This window comes from Serinus canaria, chromosome 24 (assembly GCF_022539315.1).
Source record: "Serinus canaria isolate serCan28SL12 chromosome 24, serCan2020, whole genome shotgun sequence".
NCBI lineage: Eukaryota > Metazoa > Chordata > Aves > Passeriformes > Fringillidae > Serinus > Serinus canaria.
In genome coordinates, this window is record NC_066337.1 from 191,374 (window position 1) to 214,566 (window position 23,193).

At 42.3% G+C, this 23,193-nt stretch overlaps 1 protein-coding gene across 9 annotated transcripts in view; it reads right to left on the minus strand.

Moving 5' to 3' along the window:
• PRDM10 (PR/SET domain 10) overlaps nucleotides 1–23,193 on the minus strand; it is a 45,011-nt gene that overhangs the window by 5,298 nt on the left and 16,520 nt on the right. For 8 of the 9 annotated variants that reach the window (XM_009097833.4, XM_050983637.1, XM_050983635.1 and 5 more), the window contains 15 exons: nucleotides 22,586–22,787; nucleotides 21,965–22,206; nucleotides 20,723–20,926; nucleotides 18,723–18,795; nucleotides 17,977–18,094; nucleotides 16,890–17,019; nucleotides 14,513–14,737; nucleotides 9,097–9,444; nucleotides 7,167–7,322; nucleotides 6,292–6,471; nucleotides 5,311–5,421; nucleotides 4,096–4,296; nucleotides 3,400–3,543; nucleotides 1,666–1,836; nucleotides 316–453 (listed from right to left, as the gene is read on the minus strand). In XM_009097833.4, the coding sequence (XP_009096081.3) occupies nucleotides 316–453; nucleotides 1,666–1,836; nucleotides 3,400–3,543; nucleotides 4,096–4,296; nucleotides 5,311–5,421; nucleotides 6,292–6,471; nucleotides 7,167–7,322; nucleotides 9,097–9,444; nucleotides 14,513–14,737; nucleotides 16,890–17,019; nucleotides 17,977–18,094; nucleotides 18,723–18,795; nucleotides 20,723–20,926; nucleotides 21,965–22,206; nucleotides 22,586–22,787 (2,643 nt within the window). The remainder of the gene's footprint in view (nucleotides 1–315; nucleotides 454–1,665; nucleotides 1,837–3,399; nucleotides 3,544–4,095; nucleotides 4,297–5,310; nucleotides 5,422–6,291; nucleotides 6,472–7,166; nucleotides 7,323–9,096; nucleotides 9,445–14,512; nucleotides 14,738–16,889; nucleotides 17,020–17,976; nucleotides 18,095–18,722; nucleotides 18,796–20,722; nucleotides 20,927–21,964; nucleotides 22,207–22,585; nucleotides 22,788–23,193) is intronic. The other variant, XM_050983636.1, reaches the window with a different exon arrangement.

A 23,193-nucleotide genomic window follows, 5' to 3' on the forward strand; every position in this document is an offset into this window, starting at 1 on the left:
CAACTGAAAAATTTAGCTGCAAATATGTCAGTTTCCAATAATTTATCTCTCCTTTGTACATACTTCACAGTTGAGGGGAAAAAACACCCCACAAAAAAAAAACCCCGTACAACAAATAGCCAAACAAACCCATAACAAAACACCCCCATACACCTTGAGACATCTGGGCAATGCTTGATGATCTCAATGCGAGAGTAATTTTATGTGTGGTCCTTTAAATGAAAAAGAAAACACTATCCCCTGCATCAGCACATGCAATATGCCAGCTGAGCAGGCTGGTGGGGAAAGCATTTTCTGGTGAGAAGAGGGAAATACCTGTGATGACTGAGTTGCTGGTGATGGCTCTGTGACCTGGATGTGCTGCACCTGGATGGCATGTTGGGTGTATGTCTGGGGGTCATGGAGCTGCCCAACATCCACTGTGGAGTGCTGGGACTGGTGAGGTGAGGTAGCCTGGGGAAAAAATTAAGCAGAGTTCTTTACCTCAAATTCTTTACAAAAGCAGCAGTGCAAACCTCTTCTGGGACACAAGGTCTGGAATAATGAAGTAGGAGCCTTAGTGGAGCACACCTGTTGAGCCTTGTTGAGTTTCTTTGCACCCCGGGAGATAAGGTACATTTAATAGAACCATCTCTGTGCCATTACATCTATCTCAGTGATGCCAATGGAAAGGATTTGTCTAACATTGTTCAAGCTGTTTGTGGCAGTGGCTGGACTAAACCAAAGGTTCAAAAGCCAGGATTAGTATTCACCCCTTCTCTGTAAGCATCTTTCTGTACAACATATACATACTCGAGATTTGCGTATCCAATTCTGTAGTTTGACACAGCTCTGCATCAAGACAAGTGCTCAGAGGTTTTTAAAGGTTTTTCTGAACAACACTTGCTAATGATACCAATTGCAGTAATTGAATTACAAATTTTGGATATTTATAAAATTAAGATCTTGCTAATATTACCTGCAGGAATCAGTGTTCATGCTCTTGTATTGTTACAACAGCCACAGTCACTGTCAACTGGGGCCAATTTTCAGGCCTTTATTAACCAAATTCACAATCTAATTTGATAACATAGAATTTCAGATTAAAATATAAACACATGGTAGTTTCAGCTTCCTCCAGTGGGTAACAGCTTTCTTACAACTGCCTGAGATATTTTCCTCAGACCAGTTACTCTAGTTTCACTCTGGTTTCATTTTTAGGAGCCTGTTGAGCATAAGGAGAATGAATATGCTAATAGATGCTACGAAGGGAACAAGCAACCACTCTCTGTACTCCCAAATTTTGGCTCTGACTCACTGAGGACAAGGAAGTACAAATCACTCTTGAACTGCAGAAAATGGGTCACCCACTGACCCACCTTTCCAGTAGCTGGAAAACATTCCTAGAGTAGACTTGAGCAAAGCTGCCCAGATGGGTAGAACTAAGTCTGGACTCTGTCGATGTGCCTCCAGCAAGCTGACCAAGGCTGGCAGGACTATTTATGCCCAGTACAAGTGCTTATGAAGGGAACTCTATGCCTTATCAGTTGATTTATCTGTAAAAAGTAGCTACAGCACTTTTTGTAACTACTCCTTACCACACTTCTGTGTGCTGGAGCCCAAGAACACACAGGCTTAGGAGGGAAGAGATCAAAAGCACAGCATGATCCCCACCAGGTTACTCACCTGGGCCACTTGAACAACCTGCAGCTGTATGTGCTGAGGCTGCTGCAAGCCAGTTGTGGATTGAGACACGGGGATGTACTGGATGCGCTGGTAATCTCCCTGCGGAGTCCGGTAATCTGTAGTGAGGGTCTGGGATATCTCTGTCATTGCTTGGGTCAGTAAATCTGTTGTCTGAGCAGGGAGAGAGTGAGAGATACAGGTCATCATCATACTGATGTACTTCTTCAGGGCTGTAGTTCTTTTATCTACACTTACGGTGGATCTGGTCATTTTTTCACAAGAGCTTCAGGTCCAGAGGTTGGAGTCATAGGTAGTCACCAGGGATGATAAACTAGAATTGCTGTATTCTGTCTAAATCCTAGTCAGGACCGGTAATGGCTAACTTAACATATCATAATAAAAATAATTATTTTCATCTTGTGACATACCAGTATTCTGTTAAACAATGGAAGTCCTGTATTTATGAAGAGCTGACTTGGTTTCCAAGTCAAAAAGTAATTCATTGATATATTCCACCTCTCTTCCTCCTCTGTAAGAGTCACAACTGTATTTCTAATGGGTAAAGTTATTTAGTACATAACGTAATCAGGTGTATGAAGCCAACAGCATCCTGATTAAACCTCTCCATTTTCAAGCAAGACAAGTTTTAAAACGTGATCAACAGGACTTTTAAATCTACATAGTATCCCACAACATTGAAGGACACATTTCTAGTCTCAGCTTTCACTTCAGTGGCAGCTGATGTACTAACATAGAGAGATCAGCACTCTTGCTCAGTGCTGTGCAGTCCAAAGGATTACAAAAAGATCTGACTCCATGAACACAGTTTGATCCAGTCCCTAGTCACTGTTAAACTTGTCCTCTTGATGCCAGGAACTGTAGCAGGCCCAGGGCCTCCAAGGCTTTCCTGGTGGCCAGAAGCCTAAGATAGGAAATGCCAAGTCACGATGACTAGACCTTAGAAGCCCCTCTCTTCCACCTCGGACCCTTGCTTATCTCTTTGTAAGACTATAGGTCACTTTCCTTTGACACTTACTATTGGACAATTTCCAAAAGCCCTGTATACTATAAAAACCCCAACTTTTGCCCAGTTTGTTAGAAGACGCTGTCCCTGAGACCTTCACAGAGGCTGCCAATAAAGACAGTCCTGTGGAACTTCATACAGTGCTTCTCCTCTCTCTCCCTGCATCTGCCGGCCTGTGGCACCTAGTAGGCTAAGAGCTGAAATCACAAAATGAGCTGATAATCACTGAAAGCTGATGTCACTTAAGCTTGCTAAGGTTGCCTGCGGCTAAGAACTGCTTGGGAACTCAGACAGGCAGACGGGCCGTGCCAAGCAGGACTGTGCTATCCGGACCCCGTTGCAGCCCACTGGGGACACCCCAAAACCCATCAGAGGCCAAATTAAGTAACTGCATCTCTCACTTCAGGAGAAAATTCCCAGTGAAAATCCAGGAGATGTGTATCCCTGAGTTCATTATGTGTAGTCAGTAAGTCTGAATGAAAAAAGAAAATGGATTTGGGGATAAAAGACAAATCCTTAAAGCTCCAGAGTGAAATTACCAGCTCCTGACAGTGCAAAACTAGACCACACAGGCTTAAAACCAGAAGTGATCTCAAATAATTTCCAAATACAGGCTTTGAAGCAGTATCTGCCAAATAAACCAGGGTTACTAATACCAGAAGGCTCCTATTCTGTGTGTTTCCCTGCACTGCCCTTGTGTGCCTCCTTACCACAACAGTTTCTCCTGTCGTGCTGTCAGTGGTGAGAACAGCTGGCGTGGAACTGATGACAGCCGTTGCCAGTGGCGCATGGATCGTGTTCGGGAGCTGAGCAAACTCTGGGTGCTTCTTGCGGATGTGCTGCACCATCTTTGTCTGCAGAGAGAAGCAAAGGAGCGTTGGAAGGACGGTCCATTACTCTGCTCAGGGACACGTGAAATCCAACAGCCTGGCCAAACACAGCTTTTAGGTTTCCCCTCAGTAAAACAGCCTCAAGATTTATACTATGAGATCCTCTAGTCAACAAAGTTAAAAACAAGGATCACAAACCTGCTGCTGATTAGAGATGACACTGAAGTATTGTCCTCAATAGCTTTTTACCCCAATAACGCCAAATGTTTTATGACTTTTTCCAAAGGTCATCTTTTCTGTGTTTTGTTTCCCTGCTGATCTCCCCTGTAACTATCAGAGAGCAGTTTTCAAGCCCTTCCATTCATGCTCATGCTCTGGTAACTTTTTAGCACAAACCCTCTATTCATGGAATCTTTTCTAAAACAACCAGACTGTGCCTGCGCTGTCAGCACACAGCACAAAACCAGCACTCTGACTGTGAAGAAGAGAGGTCTGCTTGTGGACAGACAAGTGACAGAGACCATGGTGAAACAGCATCCCCAGGAAGAAGCTGTCTGAGGTCGGAACCCCCCATACCTTACTGCTGTATTGCTTGGAACAGTGAGGGCAGCACACTGGAGGGGTAGCGATGGTGCCTGTCAGCTGTGTGTGGGTGCTTAGCATAGGATCTGGCTCTCCCGGTCCCGCAGGACGCAGTTTCCGGATGCTTGGAGGTAGCTCAGCACCAGGATGATTTTTCAGGATGTGTGCTTTGCGTTTGCTGGCACTCTTGTACACCTGCAGGGCAAAGATTTGGAATTAAAATGGTGCAGCCCTGGTGTCTGCACAGGAAACAGATCCCAGTTATCTTGATCTGGAAGGTCTGCATGTTGCTTTAGAGAATACATGTAGTTAAATTCCCGAACAATTACAACAAAAGGCATGAACATACACCTTCCAGTGTTTCATCAACCTGTAAAAGCAACTGACTCCTTGTGTAGCAGAGAAGTCTTTTGAGAACATATTGTATGCCACAACCAAAAACCAAAGCAGGACAAGGAGGTAAGAGGAAAATTCTTCTTGCCATATTTGAAGATCAAATGCCCAATGTTAATTTGTTATGACATTTGATGTCTCCACTTGACACACAGCTTCAAGCTGTTTTAGTTTAGTAATCTACATACCTTTTAGTTCTTTTTAGACACATCAACAAACAAATACTATCTAATAATTAAAACTATTTTTTCTCCCCTCAAACAAAAGGAAAAGAGGCCTCACAGAAAGATGTACTGAGGATAAGGACAGTCAAAATACACTCCCAGGTAAATAAAGGTCCCCAGGCATAAAAGGCAAAGGAAAATAAAAGCAAGAACCCAAAGGCACTGCAGAAGCAGCTTCAGGCTCCACTGACCACTGGGACATGACCTAGTAAGCAGCTTACAATAAAAGGTTTTAAAGACTAACTTTTAGAAATGCCAAAAGTACTTACTGGCCAGGAATTATATACAGACAGCATACTTCGTCCTGTGCTAACACAAGACTAAGGGTCAGTGACCGTCAGCTGGATAACAGTATTCAAGTTTTCCAATGCTAAACACAGCAGAAAGGGGAAAACTACAGCTTTTAATTAGCATTCTACTGCCTTGGCCTAAGTGCATTTTGTCGACTTTTTTTTTTTTTTTTCCTTACAGTACTGCAGGAATGTTGCTGGCAAGCACCTCAGAAAAGCTACCAACCCCACCAGAGATTTCTATGCAGAGACAAACTGGTTGCATCCAGGACTGGGATTCCGAGGGGTGACTTCCCACACACCTTATCGCAGTATTGACAGAAGTAATCTCTGTTGGGTTTTATGATGGGCAATGTGAGCTCTGGCACTTCTTCTATTTTCATGTCTGGGTGTCTCTTTGATAAATGATTCACCTTAGGAGAAACAGAGGACAAGAACATATTACAGCTGGAAGCCAAACAACTGGTGCTTCTTCCAGACATGGGTAACAGCCAAAACAAAATTGAATGATGCAAGCCAGCTACACTGAAGGCATTTGCTGCGGCAATGGTTATTGTGCACTCATATTTAACTGCTGAAGGTAAATGTGGTCTTGCTAGGTCTCATTTACAGTTTCTCTAACCAAAATTAGATAGGAAGGGGTGAAATAGTTTGCCAGAACTGTCTTGTAGCTGATATCTGAGAGTGAGGCCTCTAACCAGATCAGAACCCTCATGAAACCTTAGCAAACAATCTCTTGCTGAAGAACAGCCTTTATCCAGAGGCAGTGATAAGACATGGCAAGAAGAGGCCCTGGAGAAGGGGGAAAAACAAAAAACAGGAAAGACCGCCAGGAAAACAGAGGCACTAAGGCTGAACAAGGCAGTATTTTCAGCTCATGTACTGTTAAATACATTACACATCAGACAGCATTACTTAGTGTTGAAATATGGAACTGACAACCAGATGTACAGTGCAGGCAGTAAATGTGCAAATTTGCTGAAGAGATAAAACACACAGGTTTAAAAAAAGATGGATCACCTCAACTCAGCTACAAAATTTGCCAAAATTTGTTTCACAGCATCCTGGCTGGATAACACCAGATTGGATGGGGCTTGGAGCACCCTGGTCTAGTGGAAAGCGTCCCTGCCCATGGCCAGTAGGTGGAATGTGATGAGCTTTAAGGTCCCTTCCAGCCTAAACCCTTTTATGATCCTTGTGTTCCAACACTGGAATTCCATCTTTATTCCTTCCCTATTCATCAGAATAGAGGACAGAGGCTGTAACAGCACCTAGGCACTCACCAACATGCCCCTGCGGCGGAAGCCCATCATGCAGAGGCGGCACTTGAACATGAAGCTCTCATAGTCAGTGGATGCGATCCGGGGCTTGAAGGTTTTGGAGCGGCTGATCCGATCAGCCTTCTTGGCCTCCCTCTCTGGGTTGTGCATCCTCTGCATGTGCTCTCGCAGCTTGTCCTTCCTCTGGGAAGGAGAAATTCGGAAGAAAAATGTCAGCAACATCACAGAAACTGCCATACTGCCTGTTATGCATAAGAGCCACAGTCTGAGTTGTTCAGGATCTCTCTCCAGAGAGGGAAATTTTCCTCTCAGAAAAACGTGTTCCTTCACCCAGAAGTACCCAGTCCCTCAGTGTCCCATCACAAACTCAGTGACAGGAAGCAGGCTGCAGCCACCACAGTCTACCTGGCTCACAGTCTGCTCCATCTGTTCCAATGGGATTTGGAAAGGCATCTGGATGACATGTGCTGACAAGATGGATGCCATGGAGACAGGCATCTTGGCTAGGAACATTATTAATCCACGGGCACCAGCAAGTTAACTGAACTGTTATAAACAATGTAACCCAAACACCTTGCAATGGAGATGTATGATGTCCCAGTTCTTAATGAGCAGATAGAAAGTTCTTTTGCTATGAAATTATTAGGAATAAGATCTGTTTGAAATAAGATGCTGAGGTGACCTTGCCACTTGTCCTTCAGCAATGGATGTCATAGCTCACACAGGACACCAAGCAATGCATGCAACTCACAGGCAAGTCTAGTGGGTTTACACGTGTTATTTTCTTTCATGTTTGAGAACATGAATTTATTTCCTTGAAGGAGGGTAAGGAATAATGTTTTTTATCCTAGTAATGATCCAGGCAAGAGCCAACTCACCTTGAACTGTTTGCCACAGGTGGAGCACAGGAAGTCTTTGCGGTCCGAGTGCCGCAGCATGTGGAGTCGCAGCTTGTCAGGGCGGCAGAAAGCCTTGTCACACTCTGTACACTGGTAAATCTTCTCAGAATGGAAACTGCGCACATGTTTCTTGACCTAAAATGGCAGATCACAGAAAAATGAAGTTTATTCAAGAGAGAAGTAGTGGTAACACACTAGGAAACTCTTCGCAATATGAAAGAGAAGGAAAAGGTTTTGAAGGTATGTAATATACTTTGGTTTAAAAAGTATTTGGTCAGAACAGTTGATATCTCAGCAATAGTTTCTATAAAGCCATAACATCTTTATTACGGATCCGGATGGGTACTTTGATTTCCTCAAGACTGAATCTTGAAGATATCAGCTAATGCACAGTTGCACTTAATGGGCAGAGAAAGTCCAAAATGTACCATTTGCACAGAATCGCCTTTGAGTTAACAAATTCATCTGAGGTTCATTATCTTCATTTATAAGAAACCAAAACATAGGGACTAATTCCTTTCAATCAGACACAATGAGCTTGCAATTGTAATTGGCAAAGAAAAAAAAACTTATTCAGAACAGCATTTGCACACCATTCCACCATTCCTGAATGGCAATTACTTCTCCATACTCTGGGACTATCCTTCACGTCTTCAGACATCTAGAGGGGTATTTTTTTCCTCCCCCCAATACAGGAACTAATGAAGTTTGACATCTGAAATGAAAGCACTATTCAAGAAATGGATCTCTAATTAAATCCTTACCATCTTCTAATACTGATCATACATGGAACAACTTGGCATCTCTACCTGTTCCACACAGAAGTATTTCAGTAGGCAGCAATGACTAGTCTTAATTATCCACACAGCAAGAAGAAAAAATAAATTATTGTTAAATGTCAAAAGTACAACTGAATAGTTCGAAAAAAAGCCATGGGACTTTCAGTCATTTGCATGGGAAAGTTTACAGGGAATTAAGTTGCAGTACAGCATTTCTGAATCATCAACATTCTTCCTTGCTGAACATTTAAAAAAGATAAAGGACTTCTTCCAGGATGGAATTATATTAGTGAAATCACTTTTCCCCCATCCTTTCCTCTTTAGTCTAGTGGGTAGTCTCTCTCTTCTTATTGCTCATCTAAACCAGATTTCTACATTTCAGTTTCAGTCAGGCAGCTCAGTAAGACACATCAATTTCTTTGTCCCTAAGAAGGATAATGAATACGTGCATGGTCCATCTCAGTTTTTTCTTACTGGACATGGAAATAGAATCTTTAAATTCTAATAATGACCTTGGTCCAAGTGCTCAGCATAGTGCAGAGTAGCTGCATTACTCACTGCTCCAGTGCAGTGTGCAGGGAAGAAGAATAAAGTGCCCAGCTGAAGCTCAGGGGGAAGTCAGGAAGCAGAGTATCCTGATCTGTTCTGGCATTTCTTTGAGCTCTTCAAATGAATTATCCTGACAGAAAGCAGGCAAGGGATTAAAGATGTAAAACCCCTTGTTTTCTTTTTCCAGAGTTTTAATGACAAAGGGCAAGGTGTTCAAGGCCTGTTCAAGTACAGGCTGAATACAACAAAAGACAATTCTTTTTTGTGCCACGGAGTTGTAGTAGTCAGGACCTCTGCTTCAGGATTTTTTTAGGAATAAGGCACCCATACTTCTGCACTACAGTGCCTTCTAATGACAGATTGAAGCATCACATCTGATGATTTGATTTAGTGGACAGAGCACTTCAGTGTCATAAGACAGTGTCTAGCAGTGGTTAGTCACTTTTCAGTTTCTGACTGAGGTGGACCCCTGCACCTTGTGAGAATGAACTGCTGCACAGTTACACATGGAGAGCACTGAGAAACCCACAGCCTTTTGAGAGACCCCCAAAGCAGTGCTTCAGATCAGTACAGCATCTCACCTGGATAAAATCTGGGAAACGTTTCTTGCAGGTGGGGCAGGTGAAATAGCCATCATTGACATGGATGGCCACGTGATCCTTAAGGAGATCCAAGCGGTCAAAGGACTCAGGGCAGAAAATGCAGGAGTACGTTTTCTGGTCCATGTGGAACTTCATGTGGCTCTCGAGGGCACCACTGTTGATGAAGCCCTTGTTGCAGATGTCACAGGTCAAAGGGCAGTTCCCTTCCCGCCCATGGAACCGCAGATGCTGGTCCAGCTTGTCCTTCTCCCGGAAGGCCTTCCCACACTGAAGGCATTTGAATGGGCGGAAGGATTTCCGGATGAACAGGTGCTGCAGAGCTGCATTCTGAAAGAAGCATCCGAGAGACCAATAGCTTTCATTACCATGTATAGATTCTACATCCATATATATTCATGATTAAATATACCAGATGATTAGTGAACCTAAACTTCAAGAAATTATTTTCCATCATATTCAGCCTCCAGTTTACACCAGGAGAGGCTGTGACAGGCAGAAGTCAGGGGACACATCTGCAGCTACACCCTGAGTTAGAGGAACACAGTGCAGGAGTTTCCTCTCCATCCCTGATTTCTTCTGATTTAGCTTTCTTTAAGCATGCAATTTTTCTGTAAAATAAACTAAGTCCTCTCTGAAGCACAGACCCAGGCCTGAGAAAAGCTGCAATTCCAGCTGATTATTTTGGCATCACGTCATAAGTTCAGCCACCACATAAAAGAATGGTGAGCCAGCACTGTGTATTTCCCTCAGAAGCAGGGCTTATGAAATTCCACAGCCCTTTACAAGATCACCTTTTGCACATCTACACAGAGATGTGTAGCAGTGGTTTAGCATTGCCTGGAGAACTTCCAGTGGAACATACATTCAAGAAATGCTGGTCTGAACTTTTTTACTATTGCCACAAAAAAGAACAGAGTTTCAAAATATGATGACAAGGGCAAAATGGCAGCCTTATCAGCAGCACATAAGAACTTGTGAGCAATTCTCCACTTCTACTGTACACAATGTCTCTTCTCAGCCCCCATTTTTTTTTTGGTGTGTGTTTGCCTTCACTCTGCCTTTTCTGTAACATTTCATGATCGTTCTCTCTTTGTTTTCTCTCCTTACCCTTCAGATAAATGTTATAGAGCCATCCCAGTCCTGACCCAGCACTCTCTGCTGGAGGAACAGATGCTGCTGGATGCACTGCCTATAGAAAGAGGGAAGGAGGTCCTGCACCTGCATTTCAGTATTGGATGAGAACTTTCATGTTGGATAGTTGCAAAGCTGGAATTGAGTCCAATGAAATCCCCCAGCTCATTGTCACTCATACTGCACTCAAAGTGTACTGCAATGCTCCATTCCTCTGCAAGAAGTCTAAGCAATATCCACTCTTCTCTCAAATACTTCTATAAACCATTATTTATTGATGTCTTTTTTCACATTACACACAGAATCTACATCATGATAGTTAGAAAAATAATGTGGAAGAGCATAAGTTTAAGTTGAATATTAGGAAGAAATTCTTAGCTGTGAGGGTGGTGAGGCCCTGTCACTGACTGCCCAGAGAAGCTGTGGCTGCCCCATCCCTGGAAGCACTCAAGGCCAGATTGGATGGGGCTTGGAGCAACCTGTCATAGTGGAAGGTGTCCCCGCCCATAGCAGGGAGTTGGAACTGGATGAGTTCTAAGGTCCCTCCCAGCCCAAACCACTCAGATTCCACTAGAATATTGCTGACACTTCTGCTCACATGTGTTCCATATGACCCACTTCTCCATGAGATCCATTCATGACTTCTGCAAACAAATTTCCCTGGTTTCCTGTCTCCTTTGCTTATGGGAATGTGGCAGCTGACACAACTGACATTTGCTGTGTCTCTAAAGTGCACACCAACAGCTGACACTGATTAAGTAAAGTTATGAGCTCTTCTGCTGGAATAAGGGAACAGCTTGGGAATACTGTGAAATGCTGTGAAAAGAATTAAATTTGTGAACTTCAAAGATCCTTCTTCACCATCTGAACTGCAGAGGGAAACCTAGACTTTCATTCAGGAAAGAACAAGAGAGCAAATGTTTTGCTACCAAAAAAAAAAAACCAAAAAAACAAAAAAACAAACAAACCAAAATAACCAAACTACTTTAATACAGGAGCTCCAAATAGGGCTTCCCAGAAGCTGTCATCATCACTATTCTCCATTTTACAAGCGGAGATAATGGGAAACAGGGATCTCCTCTAAGTCACACTGGGAATTGGAAAGACAGCCATGTGCTGTGCAAAATCTGATGCGCTGGTTGGAGTTCAAAGGATATAATTGTCCCCTTAACCCCAGGGAGATGCTAATAAAATATAGGTGAAAAGATGTATTTCAAGTCCTGAACTGCACTATTAATTTGAGTTTTGATCACTGGTACCTTAGCAGGGAGCTGACTGCTAATACAGCAGGCCAGACTCAACATAGCCCTGCTGTTATCTCAAGGGCCACAGAATGTGAAATGTTTGACTGCTCTTTGCTTAGGTAATCTATCAACTATAAAAACAGAACAAAAGAACTAAGTGTTGTCTGATTAACTTGTAGTATTGATCCGATACAAACAATTGTGCAAACAAATCTTCCAAAACTTTAACACTGGTATTATGGCTCTTCATCCAAGCAATTTACTCCTATAAAATGCACCTTAAATCTACAAAGAACTGGCATGAAAATTACTGGAAAAATGCAAATTGTTATTCAGGTAACACTTAGTTCTGGACATTGGTTACCTAAAGAAGAATGAATGTGACAATTTATGGCGCAGGGTCAATCAAAGTAACACTAAACAGGAGTTGGACCAAACAACATGATATGTACTGTTGGATTAGATACAGGAAAAACCCAATGAAACAAAAACTCAAACCTACCTGCAGCTCCAGCTGAGCAGGCAGCATTGAGAGAGAAAAAAATACTTATGTTATGCAATGGACTTGAGAAAACAGAAGCCTTGACTTCTGCAGGTCACTACAAGGGTTTTTCCAACTGGAGTTTACTGCTTTGAGGTTTTTGCCTCAGGAAACACTAAGCAGACCTTCCAGGTTTACTCTGTAGTAAGTAATTGCTCAAGGGGAATTAAAAGGGCAAAGATAGAAACAACAGATAATCTTGAAGGTGTTTTGTGACCTTTCCTGTTTTCCTAGGGTTCATTAACAGGGATGCAATGTGCATTGTGAAATCATAGTGAGACCAGAATGCTTTCAGCAGAAAGGAATAATTAGGGCAGGATGACAATAGGATAGGGATAAGGAGAGTAAAAAAGTTTAGGAGAAGGGACTTTTTCTAACCTCCTTTTACTGGCTGTGCTCCTTGTTACACAACCACTTGCATTTCTATCACCATGAAGGAAGTGACTGTGCTTTCCAAATCATATTCCTATCCCTCCTGTTTCTGGCATTAGCACACAGACACCCTACATACTGCCCAGAACCGAACAAAAAACAAAGATTCACTTTGGCTGTGGACCAAAATGTTCTTCTAATTTTCTAGAAGAGTTCTTGAAGGGTGCGTGTACCTCTTTTCAATACTAGGGACCCCCCCAACTGCCACAGTTAAGGTTTGATCTCCAAGGAAACCCCACAGACTCTAAAGCAGAGGCTGAAATATGAACTGATCCTATCAGGACTTGAACCCTGGGGCAGGACAAATCAGTGCTTCCAGCTAGCATGAAAGCAGTCTCGGAGCACCACTGTCTTAAGCCTTAGAAAAGCTCAAGTAATTCACAAAGAATGACTGGTTTTGAAAACTAAATCCTATCCAATTAATAAGGAAGAATAAGAGCTACACAGGTTTCAGAATCATAACTAGGAGTCAGGACTTTTTACCTGTTTTTTGGAAGTGAATAATGTACCACATATCTAAAAACCAAATGTTTGCTTGCTTTTATTATGAAGTGCATGTTATTGTAGGTAGGTGCTGTATGAGCATTCAAAGGGCGATTTTTCAGTACTTAAAAAATTATCCTTGCTGGTTTAGTCTTATCTCAAGTGCTCATTGCTCACAGTCTGATGCAATATGGAAAAGTCTGTGCAACCAACCATCTGCCATTCTGCCAGTGCTACTGGCTTGAAACATCTCCAGGACTCTGCTGAACATGAGCTGCCAGATAAAGGGAAAGTTCAGAAGACTTGAGATACAAACATATCACTGAACCACCGCTGCACTCCTCTGTCATCCATTTGTGATGAATTTACAGAGAACAAAAGCTAAGTCACAAGACAAAGAAGTAACTTCAGAATTTCTGTCTTTTCTACCTACATTAATTATTTCAGAGGATCCCAAGTTCACATCTTGGGTTCAAAAGTTCAGGGAAATGGGCAATGCTTTATTTTCTTTTCTGAGGATGCTATAGCACACTGTAAGCAGTACATCCCCATGATCTGTCAAAAATTCAGCATCTCTCTCTGTACTCTATTATACACCCTTCAAAATACATTCAATAAAAAAAATCCCCCAAGCTTTTAACATATGAAAATGAAATCATTGGTAGAAGCTTGTCATTCAGAGACTGCAAGCATTTTGTATGGTTAAAAACTGTGCAGTCTTAATGTGCCCAAGCCGAACTCTTCCTTCAAGACATGCCACAACATTTTTGGGGTAACGCCACCGTTGGTCTTGCATATATATTACTGTAAACTGCAAGCAAAATTTGGTTCAACATCTTCCTATACAGAATAGTTATTCAGGTTTTTTCTGATCCTTCCTCATCCCGTAAAAATGTACTCTTACCCCACTGCAGCTGGTTCTTTCCTTAATCCAAAGTTAACACATGGAAGAAAAAGATTTTAAGCTAAATAAACTGATCTCTCAGTTACAAAGATTCAAGGATTATTTGCCTGAATCATTTGCCTCCCACACAGAGTAGAGAAAAAACAGCTCAGCTGGTTGACATAGAGCTCAGGCTCAAAGTGTTTGCTTTAATACAGGTTTTGCTCTCAAAGGCAGGGTTTTCTACCCCAAAAAAAGACTTTACCACTAAGTATCATCATCATCTAAGTGATTTGCAAGAGAGTTCTGAGAGACACAGATGGTGCTATGAGCAAGTCATTAAGTATGTGCCACAGCACCAGGATTCTATCAGTTGTTTGAAGCACCCCTGCTTGCCAGTTTGGATGGACTGTGTTTCCATGCAAGAATTACTGCGATGGAATTCAAGCAGCTCCAGCTCCTGACCAGCTCTCACTAACACCTATGAGATACTGGTCCTTTATCTGAGAGATTTGTGAGATTTGTCTTCCTCTCCAGGCAAAGAAAACAGCTACAAATGAGATGCTTTATTTGGGATTTGGAAATGGATCTAACAGTGAAAGGAGTACCAGCTGGCCCTGGAAGGCAGGCCTGGTATTCCCTGAGTTACAGTGGATGTGATCCCCCATCCTGTGTGCTTACCCTGATGCGCTTTGCTCGCCTCATGTCATCTGCTGTCACGGTGCTCTGTGTGGACACTGTGTTCCCCTCGTGCTGTGGCTGTACATGGAGCACGTGGTTTTCATGCTGCTCCAGTGCTGCCTGTGGCTCTGTTCGCACCGGAGTCTGTTCCTGCTGCTCCAGTCCATTCAGTGGGGCTTGTCCGGCCTCATCAAACTGCCCCTTGCTGGAAAAATGCAGCAAGTCCTGAAATCGCAAATCATACAACCAGTGATTATTCCCCCCACCCACTGAAAAAAACTTTTGATAATACTCAGCAGACAACAAGATTTATACACATTTAATCACAAACTATAAGCAAAACAGCATAGTGTAGTGTCTACACTAACTCCTACAGTTCTTCTACTGTATCCACTCCTGCTTTTGGCATAATCACCTTCACCTACAGCAGTGTCATCCAGAGCACCAGGCAGGCACTGCTGCAGATGGGTGACTCTCCATGGGCCATCCCTTTCTCTGACTAGCCATGGTCATTATGCTTTCTTTCTCAGCATTCCTACTCACCCATTCAACTCAGCAACAATGATGCAGTAAATAAGAAAATGCAGTAAATAATAAAAACTGAATAAATTCTGGCAGCAAAATCAGCATTATCAGGCTGATTAGCCAGATAATAGCCAACAAGGTTCTTCTGCAGTCAGGACTATTTCCACTTTAACCAAAGCGACTAGTGCAGACCCAGGAAAGGAGAGAACTTCTGTCTCATGGAAGCTGTTGTCACTTTGAAACACTGTGTGTTATTTTGCAGTGTCTTCTGCTTTCTGAAGAACTATTTGGAGTGCCAAACAAGGTGATCACGCTGGGCACTATGTGTTTTTTTAATCCAGTTTCCAGCTCTGCACACATCACTTCCATATATCACACAAAGCTGCTTTTCCTCCCCTTTCACATTAACATAAAAGGGAGGTGTTGTTGAGGTGTTGCAAGGAAGCACTTGCCAAAAGTCTACATTCTTTCCCTGTGAGTTCCAATAACTCTTCTGGAATGGAATCATCTTCTATAACAAAAAAAACCCACACAGATCCTTATTTGACACCACGTAATGCAACTGAAGAAACTTAAAAGCACAACCTAGGAAACAGAACACCAGAATTAATTTTGAATTATGTCAGTTGAAGGCTGGTGCTGTCAAAACACAAAAGTGGGTGTGGGAGAAGGAAACCAAGGAATGAGGCCATTACAGACTGTGAGTGCTTACCAGAAAGAGACTCTTAGTAAACAATACACCATCTCAGTGTCCAGCCCAGGTCTGGGTGGCAAGTTTCCACCTTGCTGACACTCAGGTCTCTTCTCAGCATCCTGACTCTCTAGTTCCCAGGCAGAACTTGTGTCCAGCTTTAGCAAGGTGAGCAGACCTCCAAAGCCTTAGGGCATCATCCTATCCCACTGCACAGACACACATGAGCCAGCTCTGTGGCATGCTCCAAGCTGGCAGGACACAAGCCACCTCCAGTCTAGAGGCCACTCACACACCGGACTGTGCCCAGCAAGTGCCATCCTACTCGAGTGAAGGGTGTGGGACCAGCATTAGGTTTATTTGTCTAAATGAGGCTGGCATGTGTCATGTCAGCCTGTAGAGAGGGTGAGCTCACAACTGCCTGCACCTAATGCAGCATTTAGGGCATTGCTGCAGGAATTCACAGGCAGAGTATACACTCCTCCCTCTGAGTCAGCACAGAGCCATGACCCAGTGAGGAGCCAGAGGAAAATCACCACTCCAGATATCAGCTTTCAGCTAAGTCATAAACCAGAGCACTGATCCCTTCTGTCACTGCTCATAAAAGGACTTAGTGATAACCTAAGCACGGTCACCATCAGAGAATTTAGTTTTTTACTTAAATACATCATTATTACATCCCTGCAGAATATAACCAACAGCTACAAGCAAAAGAACGTTTTGCAATAAGCCTGCCTACAGGAGGCCCTTCTGTTATTATTAAAACATCGCAGAGAATCATCTCTCAAACTGATTTAATTCTACCAGCAACAGCTTTAAGAGCAGGCTGATCTCACATTCCAGAAAGGACAAATGGGAGCCTAAACTCCTATTACAGTTTTACTGTCTAAATTACTTTTGTGAGGCTGCTAAACTGTCACAATAACCCACCTCACTGCTAAATGCTTTGGACTGAAACTTGCTGCAGAAATCCAAGTGATTTTACAGGTTTTATAGTAGGGAAGTAGAGTGCTCTCCTGGCAGAGAATTCCAGCTAGAAACCAAGAATTACTCATGTGCAAGTCCAAAGCACACCCTCAGTTTGCATTGATGCCCCAAATTCTTTTAGTCAAGAGTTTATATTTATGTGCCTTTTTTTTCCTTCCATCTCCAAAAATATACCTGTGTTCCTTCTTCACACTTTTCACCATTTTCACTGGTTACTTCTATGCGCATAAATTTGGGAGGGCGCCCAGGGCGTCTGCCTGGTCCGAATCTCCTCTTTCCTCGCCCACGACCTCGGCCTCTGGTTCTGCAGAATACAGGAGTGCTCCAGGTTAAATACAAAAAAAGACTAATTTGGATTCTCCATTGATTTTTTTGCTTCCTTTCTCAGCATCCTACTCACCTATTCAACTCAGCAACAATGATGCAGTAAATAATAAGATGCAATAAATAATAAAAACTGGAAGCAAATAAATTCTGGAAGCAAAAATAACAGGTTTCTGCCTGGTATCTATTTATTTTGTGCTTCATGAGAAGCCAAGGTTCAGAACACATTCTATCAGTAAAAATTTCTATCAGTAATCATGGGACCAAGAGGACTACTTGCTTCCATCCAGCACTCTGCCATGGCAGACTTCTAACACCCCAGTTTATGTTGTACTGGGAAGCATTTTCAGCATGATGGAACAAGTGCACAAGGAAACCCATTTAAAATCTGAAGCCATAACATTCCTCCCCAAAAAGCACTCAGCTGGTTGATGTCAGGCACTAAACAGAAGAAAACAATTTTGCGTCAAAAAAGCAAAACAAAACAGAATCACTTGCTACATTTCAGGAGAAAGAAGGCACCAATATCTTCTGCTCTGTGACAGGTGTTTGTAGATTCAGTTTTTAATAAGTCAGTCAACTACCTTGCCAGTGGCACAATGAGACACTAGAAACCTTGTTTTTCAAGCTCTGTACTTCCATATCTCTGAGAAACATAGTATTTCAATACTGTGATACTGAAACATTTCAAGTCACTGTCAAACAAAAAACAAAACAAAAAAACTTCACTAATTTCAACAGACTATTTATTTCTCTCAAGCTACTTGTTTCACTGAGTCTTAGACCAGTCAGCCTCCTGCTGCCATGATTCCCCCTTCTGGTGCTGAGCTGATGTCTCCTGAGTTGGTCAGTAAGATTTGCAGAACAAAGCCCCTCCTTTCTGCATGTTTGGGGAAGCACCACAGTGATCCACAAGAGAAACTAAGGCTGTCAGTACCTGCTGAAGAAGTCCAGCTTCTCATCATGGGAGTTGAGGTGCTGCTGGAGCTGCTCCGAGCTCATGAAACGCCGATTGCACTCGTAACACGGCCAGTTCTTTTCCTGTTCCCTGAGCACTGTCGGAAATGTCAGTAACACCATTTCACTCATCACCAATTAAACACCTAATTTTTTTGCCCCCAGCCTCTCTATCCTCTGTCCTCTGGGGCCAGATTTCTCCCCAGAAGGTTAGACAGGTTGCAGAATATCCAGCCCTGCTCTGCTGGTCTTTGCTTTTTTATGTCCTCTGCACTGTGCCATGACCATAGCTGATCACAGAGACACAAAGATCACTGGGGACAATCCTCATGGAGTATCAACACTGTTAGATATTCAGGGGTATTCTGAAATTCACCCTTGTGTAGAAGAGCACCTACAGGATTGTGCCTCTGGTAAAGGTTAAGGAAGATATAGGGAAATTTCTAAATCTAAAGCAGTCACACAGCAGACAGTGAGTACAGAAACAGACCTCTTCCTCGGAGGAAGCAACCTAAAGCTTCCCAGAAACTGAAGCAAAGGCTTAAATTAAGGTACTATTCTCATGAGAACAGTTGTTGGAAATAAGCCCCAATAACACAATCAAGATCTGGTTTGACTATTCCCAACCTAGCAGAAATTTGGGAGCACTATACAGGCCATATAATTGAAAGTAAGGAGTGCAACTCGCAACCAGCACCACACTGAAAGCAGAAGATCTCAAGTTACCCTTCCTTTCCTCCTCAGTTATGTCATGGATCTTCTGGTTCACAAACTCGGCATAGGAGGCAGCATACCACACCTGCAGCAGGAGCAGAAGGTAACAGGACACTGAGGTGGAGCCAAAACTAATGGAAATTTATTTGAAAATGGGTTTTGAGCAATACATTTACTTCACTTGCCTCAACCACTAACTCTTATTTCTCCTTCCATCCTTAATAATAAACTCTGGTAAGATCAATGTGGCCTTACTGAGGAATGTAGGAGCTTTGTTCAGGAAGTACATCCATTTAATTTTAAGGTCTAGTTTCCTAACATGAATGTTTATCTCACACATGGCTCCCAGTAGCTGTAAAGGAAGTAAGATTAATCTCTTCAAACCCAGCTATATGACTGTAAAGGAAGGATGTCATTAGAGTACTGATAGTTGTACCAAGAGGAATGGAAATGTTATTAACTTGGGGGATTTCCCATTTCCTTCCTGCTCTCCTTACATAGACAATAGGCAGCACTATCTACATAAACTCATTTAAAATGCTTCTGAGCTTCTGAAGGATTGGAGCAATATGGTCCTGCTTCCCAAAACAAAGATCTGCCAGGCGCCAGCATGATGGACCCACTTTTGTCATAAAAGGAATTCAAGCCTTCAGCAAAGGCAATCACAAGAGGCAGGAAGACAAAGTTTATTAAAGCCTGAAAGCAGATGCTCACATTTAGATGAGAATTCTTCCATCATTTCATTTGTTTGATGAAAAAGAGTGGATTTTAGAAAAGATTTCTCAAAGAAGGCATCAACAGATTTTCATCACAAAAAACTCAAACAAGTTTGAACTTGAAGTGGGCCACAGGCAGAGGTGAGCACGATTTCAAGGACTCTCCTGAAGTTGTGTCACTCTGCAGGAATCTCACCAGCTGGACAAAGACAAAAACCTGGAGCTCCTGGACTACACACCTGGCAGGCAAATCAGAACTTCCCAGCTTCAACTACTTTAATCTCTGGACAAAATGTGCATGAATGCCCTTCATCCACTTGGGGAAGAAATCAGGTTACCAAACCTTTCAGTCAGTTAGCCATTTTACCCCAAAAGACACAACTAACACATAAAGTAAGAAAAATTATGCTCCCAGAGGGATGTCTGTCTATTTATTTTCTGTACAGATTTAAAGTCTTGTTTCAAACTGTTTGAAAAACTGTTAAGAAAATGGTATTTGAATACACTTGAAATGGATTTGTAAGATTTCTAGTAATTCAGCTTAAAAAATTAAGGACTCATTTCAGACAGTCCTGCTCTTAAAGGGTATAAGTAGGCTTTTGCCCTGATTTAGTAAGTGCACTTACTAAACAATTGCTTTCCAGACAAATTGTTGAAATCTACATCTAAGAAGAGATTTGAAGAACAACAAAATTTCTGGATATCAAATTTTTTTGGTCTCTCCCCAGTGCCCAAAAAATCTTGAAAATTAAGGCCATCTCAGCCAGCCACAATGCTTTGAGCTCAACATAATCAATAAATTTTTAGAGGGAACAAAAAGCAAACCACAGGGAAATCACAATATCCTTTATCATTTTTCACATGCGAAGATTCAAAAGCTCCAGGAAAGCCAGGTAAAAGGAGACACCACATTCACTTAAGGCAACAGAAAACAAGCCAGGAACACACAGGGCTAACTGGAAAGGGCATGGAGAATTTAAAAAATACATTTGCTGCAATAAAAATTAGATTGTATCAGCAAAATATATGCTGTGTAAAGCATGACAGGGAGAGACAAATAATTTACCTATTTTTACTTTACACTTCCTCATGAGCCAAAGCTCATTAAAATGCATATGTTGGTGACTAACTACTTACTGATTTCAGTGATACTCAATTCAGGCCAGGCTTTTTTCAGAAGAAAAAAGTTCTAAAACTATTCACATCAGTAGTTTTTGGCACTTAATAGGCATCAACTTTTAAAGTACTATTTAACCAGTAGAAAAAGAGAATCCTGACACACAAGCCATGCCATACCTTGAGTTCCTGCTTGGGCTCCACATTTTTAATGGTGGTGTAATAAATGTGGTGGCCATATTGATAGGCCACCAGGTTCTGCTCCAGGTGATTTTGAGCTGGACGCACAAACATCATCCAGTTACACAGAGCCTCACTGGACAGTTCAAACCACAAGTCCTCTTGCAAGTCTCTGTCTTTTCTGTCACCCTTATCAAGAGAAACCTGTAGCAAAATCCAATTACATATGATTGTGACTGCCTGGCAGCACATTCAAAAGAATTTGACTTACTAAGAAAACTGTGCCCATGCAACTGCTACATTAGGGGAGCAATGAAGACATAGCTACTTTTCTCTCTTTACTAACACAGATCCAGAAACAAGCAGAAAAATATTTAGCAACAGGTAAAGATTAACTAGGGAGGCACAATGGATCCTTCCAAGGCTTTCAGGGACAAGAATCATTCATTAAAGGGGTCAGGCATAGTATGAACAAGTGACTATAACAAATGACACACAAGTAGTTGTAGCTTTAGTAGGCTACAGAAACATCAGTCAGAAAATTCTAACTGTCAGACCCACTTTTCCTTTCATTTCTTGAGTCATGACACTGCCTCAAGCAGGAAGCAGCATTTTTTTAGCTGAACTTTTCTTGGTTGTTGAATCTGCCTATGGTCACAACTTGCTTGTCAGACACTGACCATAAGAACCCTCCAAAGATTGTGGATCTAAACTCCAAGAAATGAAGGGCCAATTTTTTCTAGTGAAACCAGTATTGATAAATGGATATAAGTCACTCCATTTTACTCCATACCAATTACTTGGCAAGAGGAAAGGCATAAAAATATCTCCTCTCCCCTACATCTTATGAATTAGAAAGTTAAGAAACATATTTTGAGCTGAGGTTACAACATGACACAAAAGAATGGCTGCAGAATGTCCTCAGAAGGGGCTGCTATTTTTATGTCCAGATGCTGCTTCAGCTCATGTGAGAATGATTCACAACCTCCCATGCTATGCACCCTATATATGCATATCTATATACATATATATCCTATCACCACAATGCCAGAACATTCACCAGGCTTAGTGCGTCACCCTGAATAACAGAGCAAATCTGAAGCCAAAAGAATCTGGGTATTTCTTAGTTACATTCAGAGATGGAAGTAACAAAATATCTCTAGTGAATGGATGAAGGTAGAGTGATACATTAAGAAAAATCAAAGCTTAGGTACAAATTGATTTCCCCTTTTCTCACCTTACCTTCAAATGGATATAGCAGTCTTTGAGCTCAGTCTGTCTGACCAGGGGTCCTTCCACAGGCCCAAACTGTGTACGCTTTGGGATGCGCCTTTTAGAGAACACACCTCCCAAAAACCTGTCTATATAGAGCACCAGGGGAAGGCTGGCCCTCGCCCTGGTCAGCACAGGCCGGTTTGGGATGGGATGCAAAGGTCCGTGTTTTGGACACACTGAAGGATGTGCGTTATTACACTCTTCACACCCTGCAACACAAAGGCAGAGAAGACATGACTTTCAGGCAGACACACACGCCAGCTCAGAGACAGCCTTTAGATGTCTCTCTAAACATCTTTGATTCAGCTGTGGGAACACTTATGCCACTAGCCTGTCTATATTTTAAAATATTAGGCCAGTGTCCAGCAAAATAGGAACAAATAAACTCAGAGACTTCACTAAAGACAGAACTTTGTCTTTTCAGTCAAGCAGCCCAATTTGAATTCACATTTCTGGGAATCAAGACTCACATTTACTCATTACTGCTAAAATCTGAATGGTTTTTGCCTCTCTTTACTAAAGGTCTAACAGAGAGGGAAGAAAAAAAGGAGGGCAATAAGTACACTACATATGACTGCACATGCTTACACAAATCATTGGGATCAAAAGGTCGAGGTGGATCTGGATCCCACTCATCCATGTCAGTGTCTTCCCCATCTTCATCTTCATCCTCATCATCTTCCTCTTTTGTTTCTATCCTTTCCATTTGATTCTGCAGAGGTGCTAATGGATCAGAACCATCCACAGCCTCCATAGGAGGTAACACCTGGTTACGCACCGGTAATGATGCCTGAGGAGAGAATTCACAAACAATTCAAGCTGACCCATGAAGAAAACCACAAGGACAAGTAATGAAGGTCCTTGCTAGCCTACCCTTCCTGTTGCCTCTGGTAATAGAGAGGAGGACAAGGGAAGGTGCTAAATGACTGCTAAGGGATGTTTTGCAAGGCTGGCTGCTGCTGATAGCCTCACTCAAAACACCTGTATTACTCCCTGGCTATACCCTGCCAAGGACTCAGTTCTCAGAGGAAACTGAACTCAGAAGTTCTCGACCCTTGCAGAAAGTTTAAAACCAAGTCCAGGCTCTGTGGATATTACCTAGAGCCTAAAGCTGTATTTTAATTTCTTTTGTACAAGTGAGAGAATCTTGCACTTTGGCACAAAATCTTCTCTTTACAATCCAACAAAACCAATCT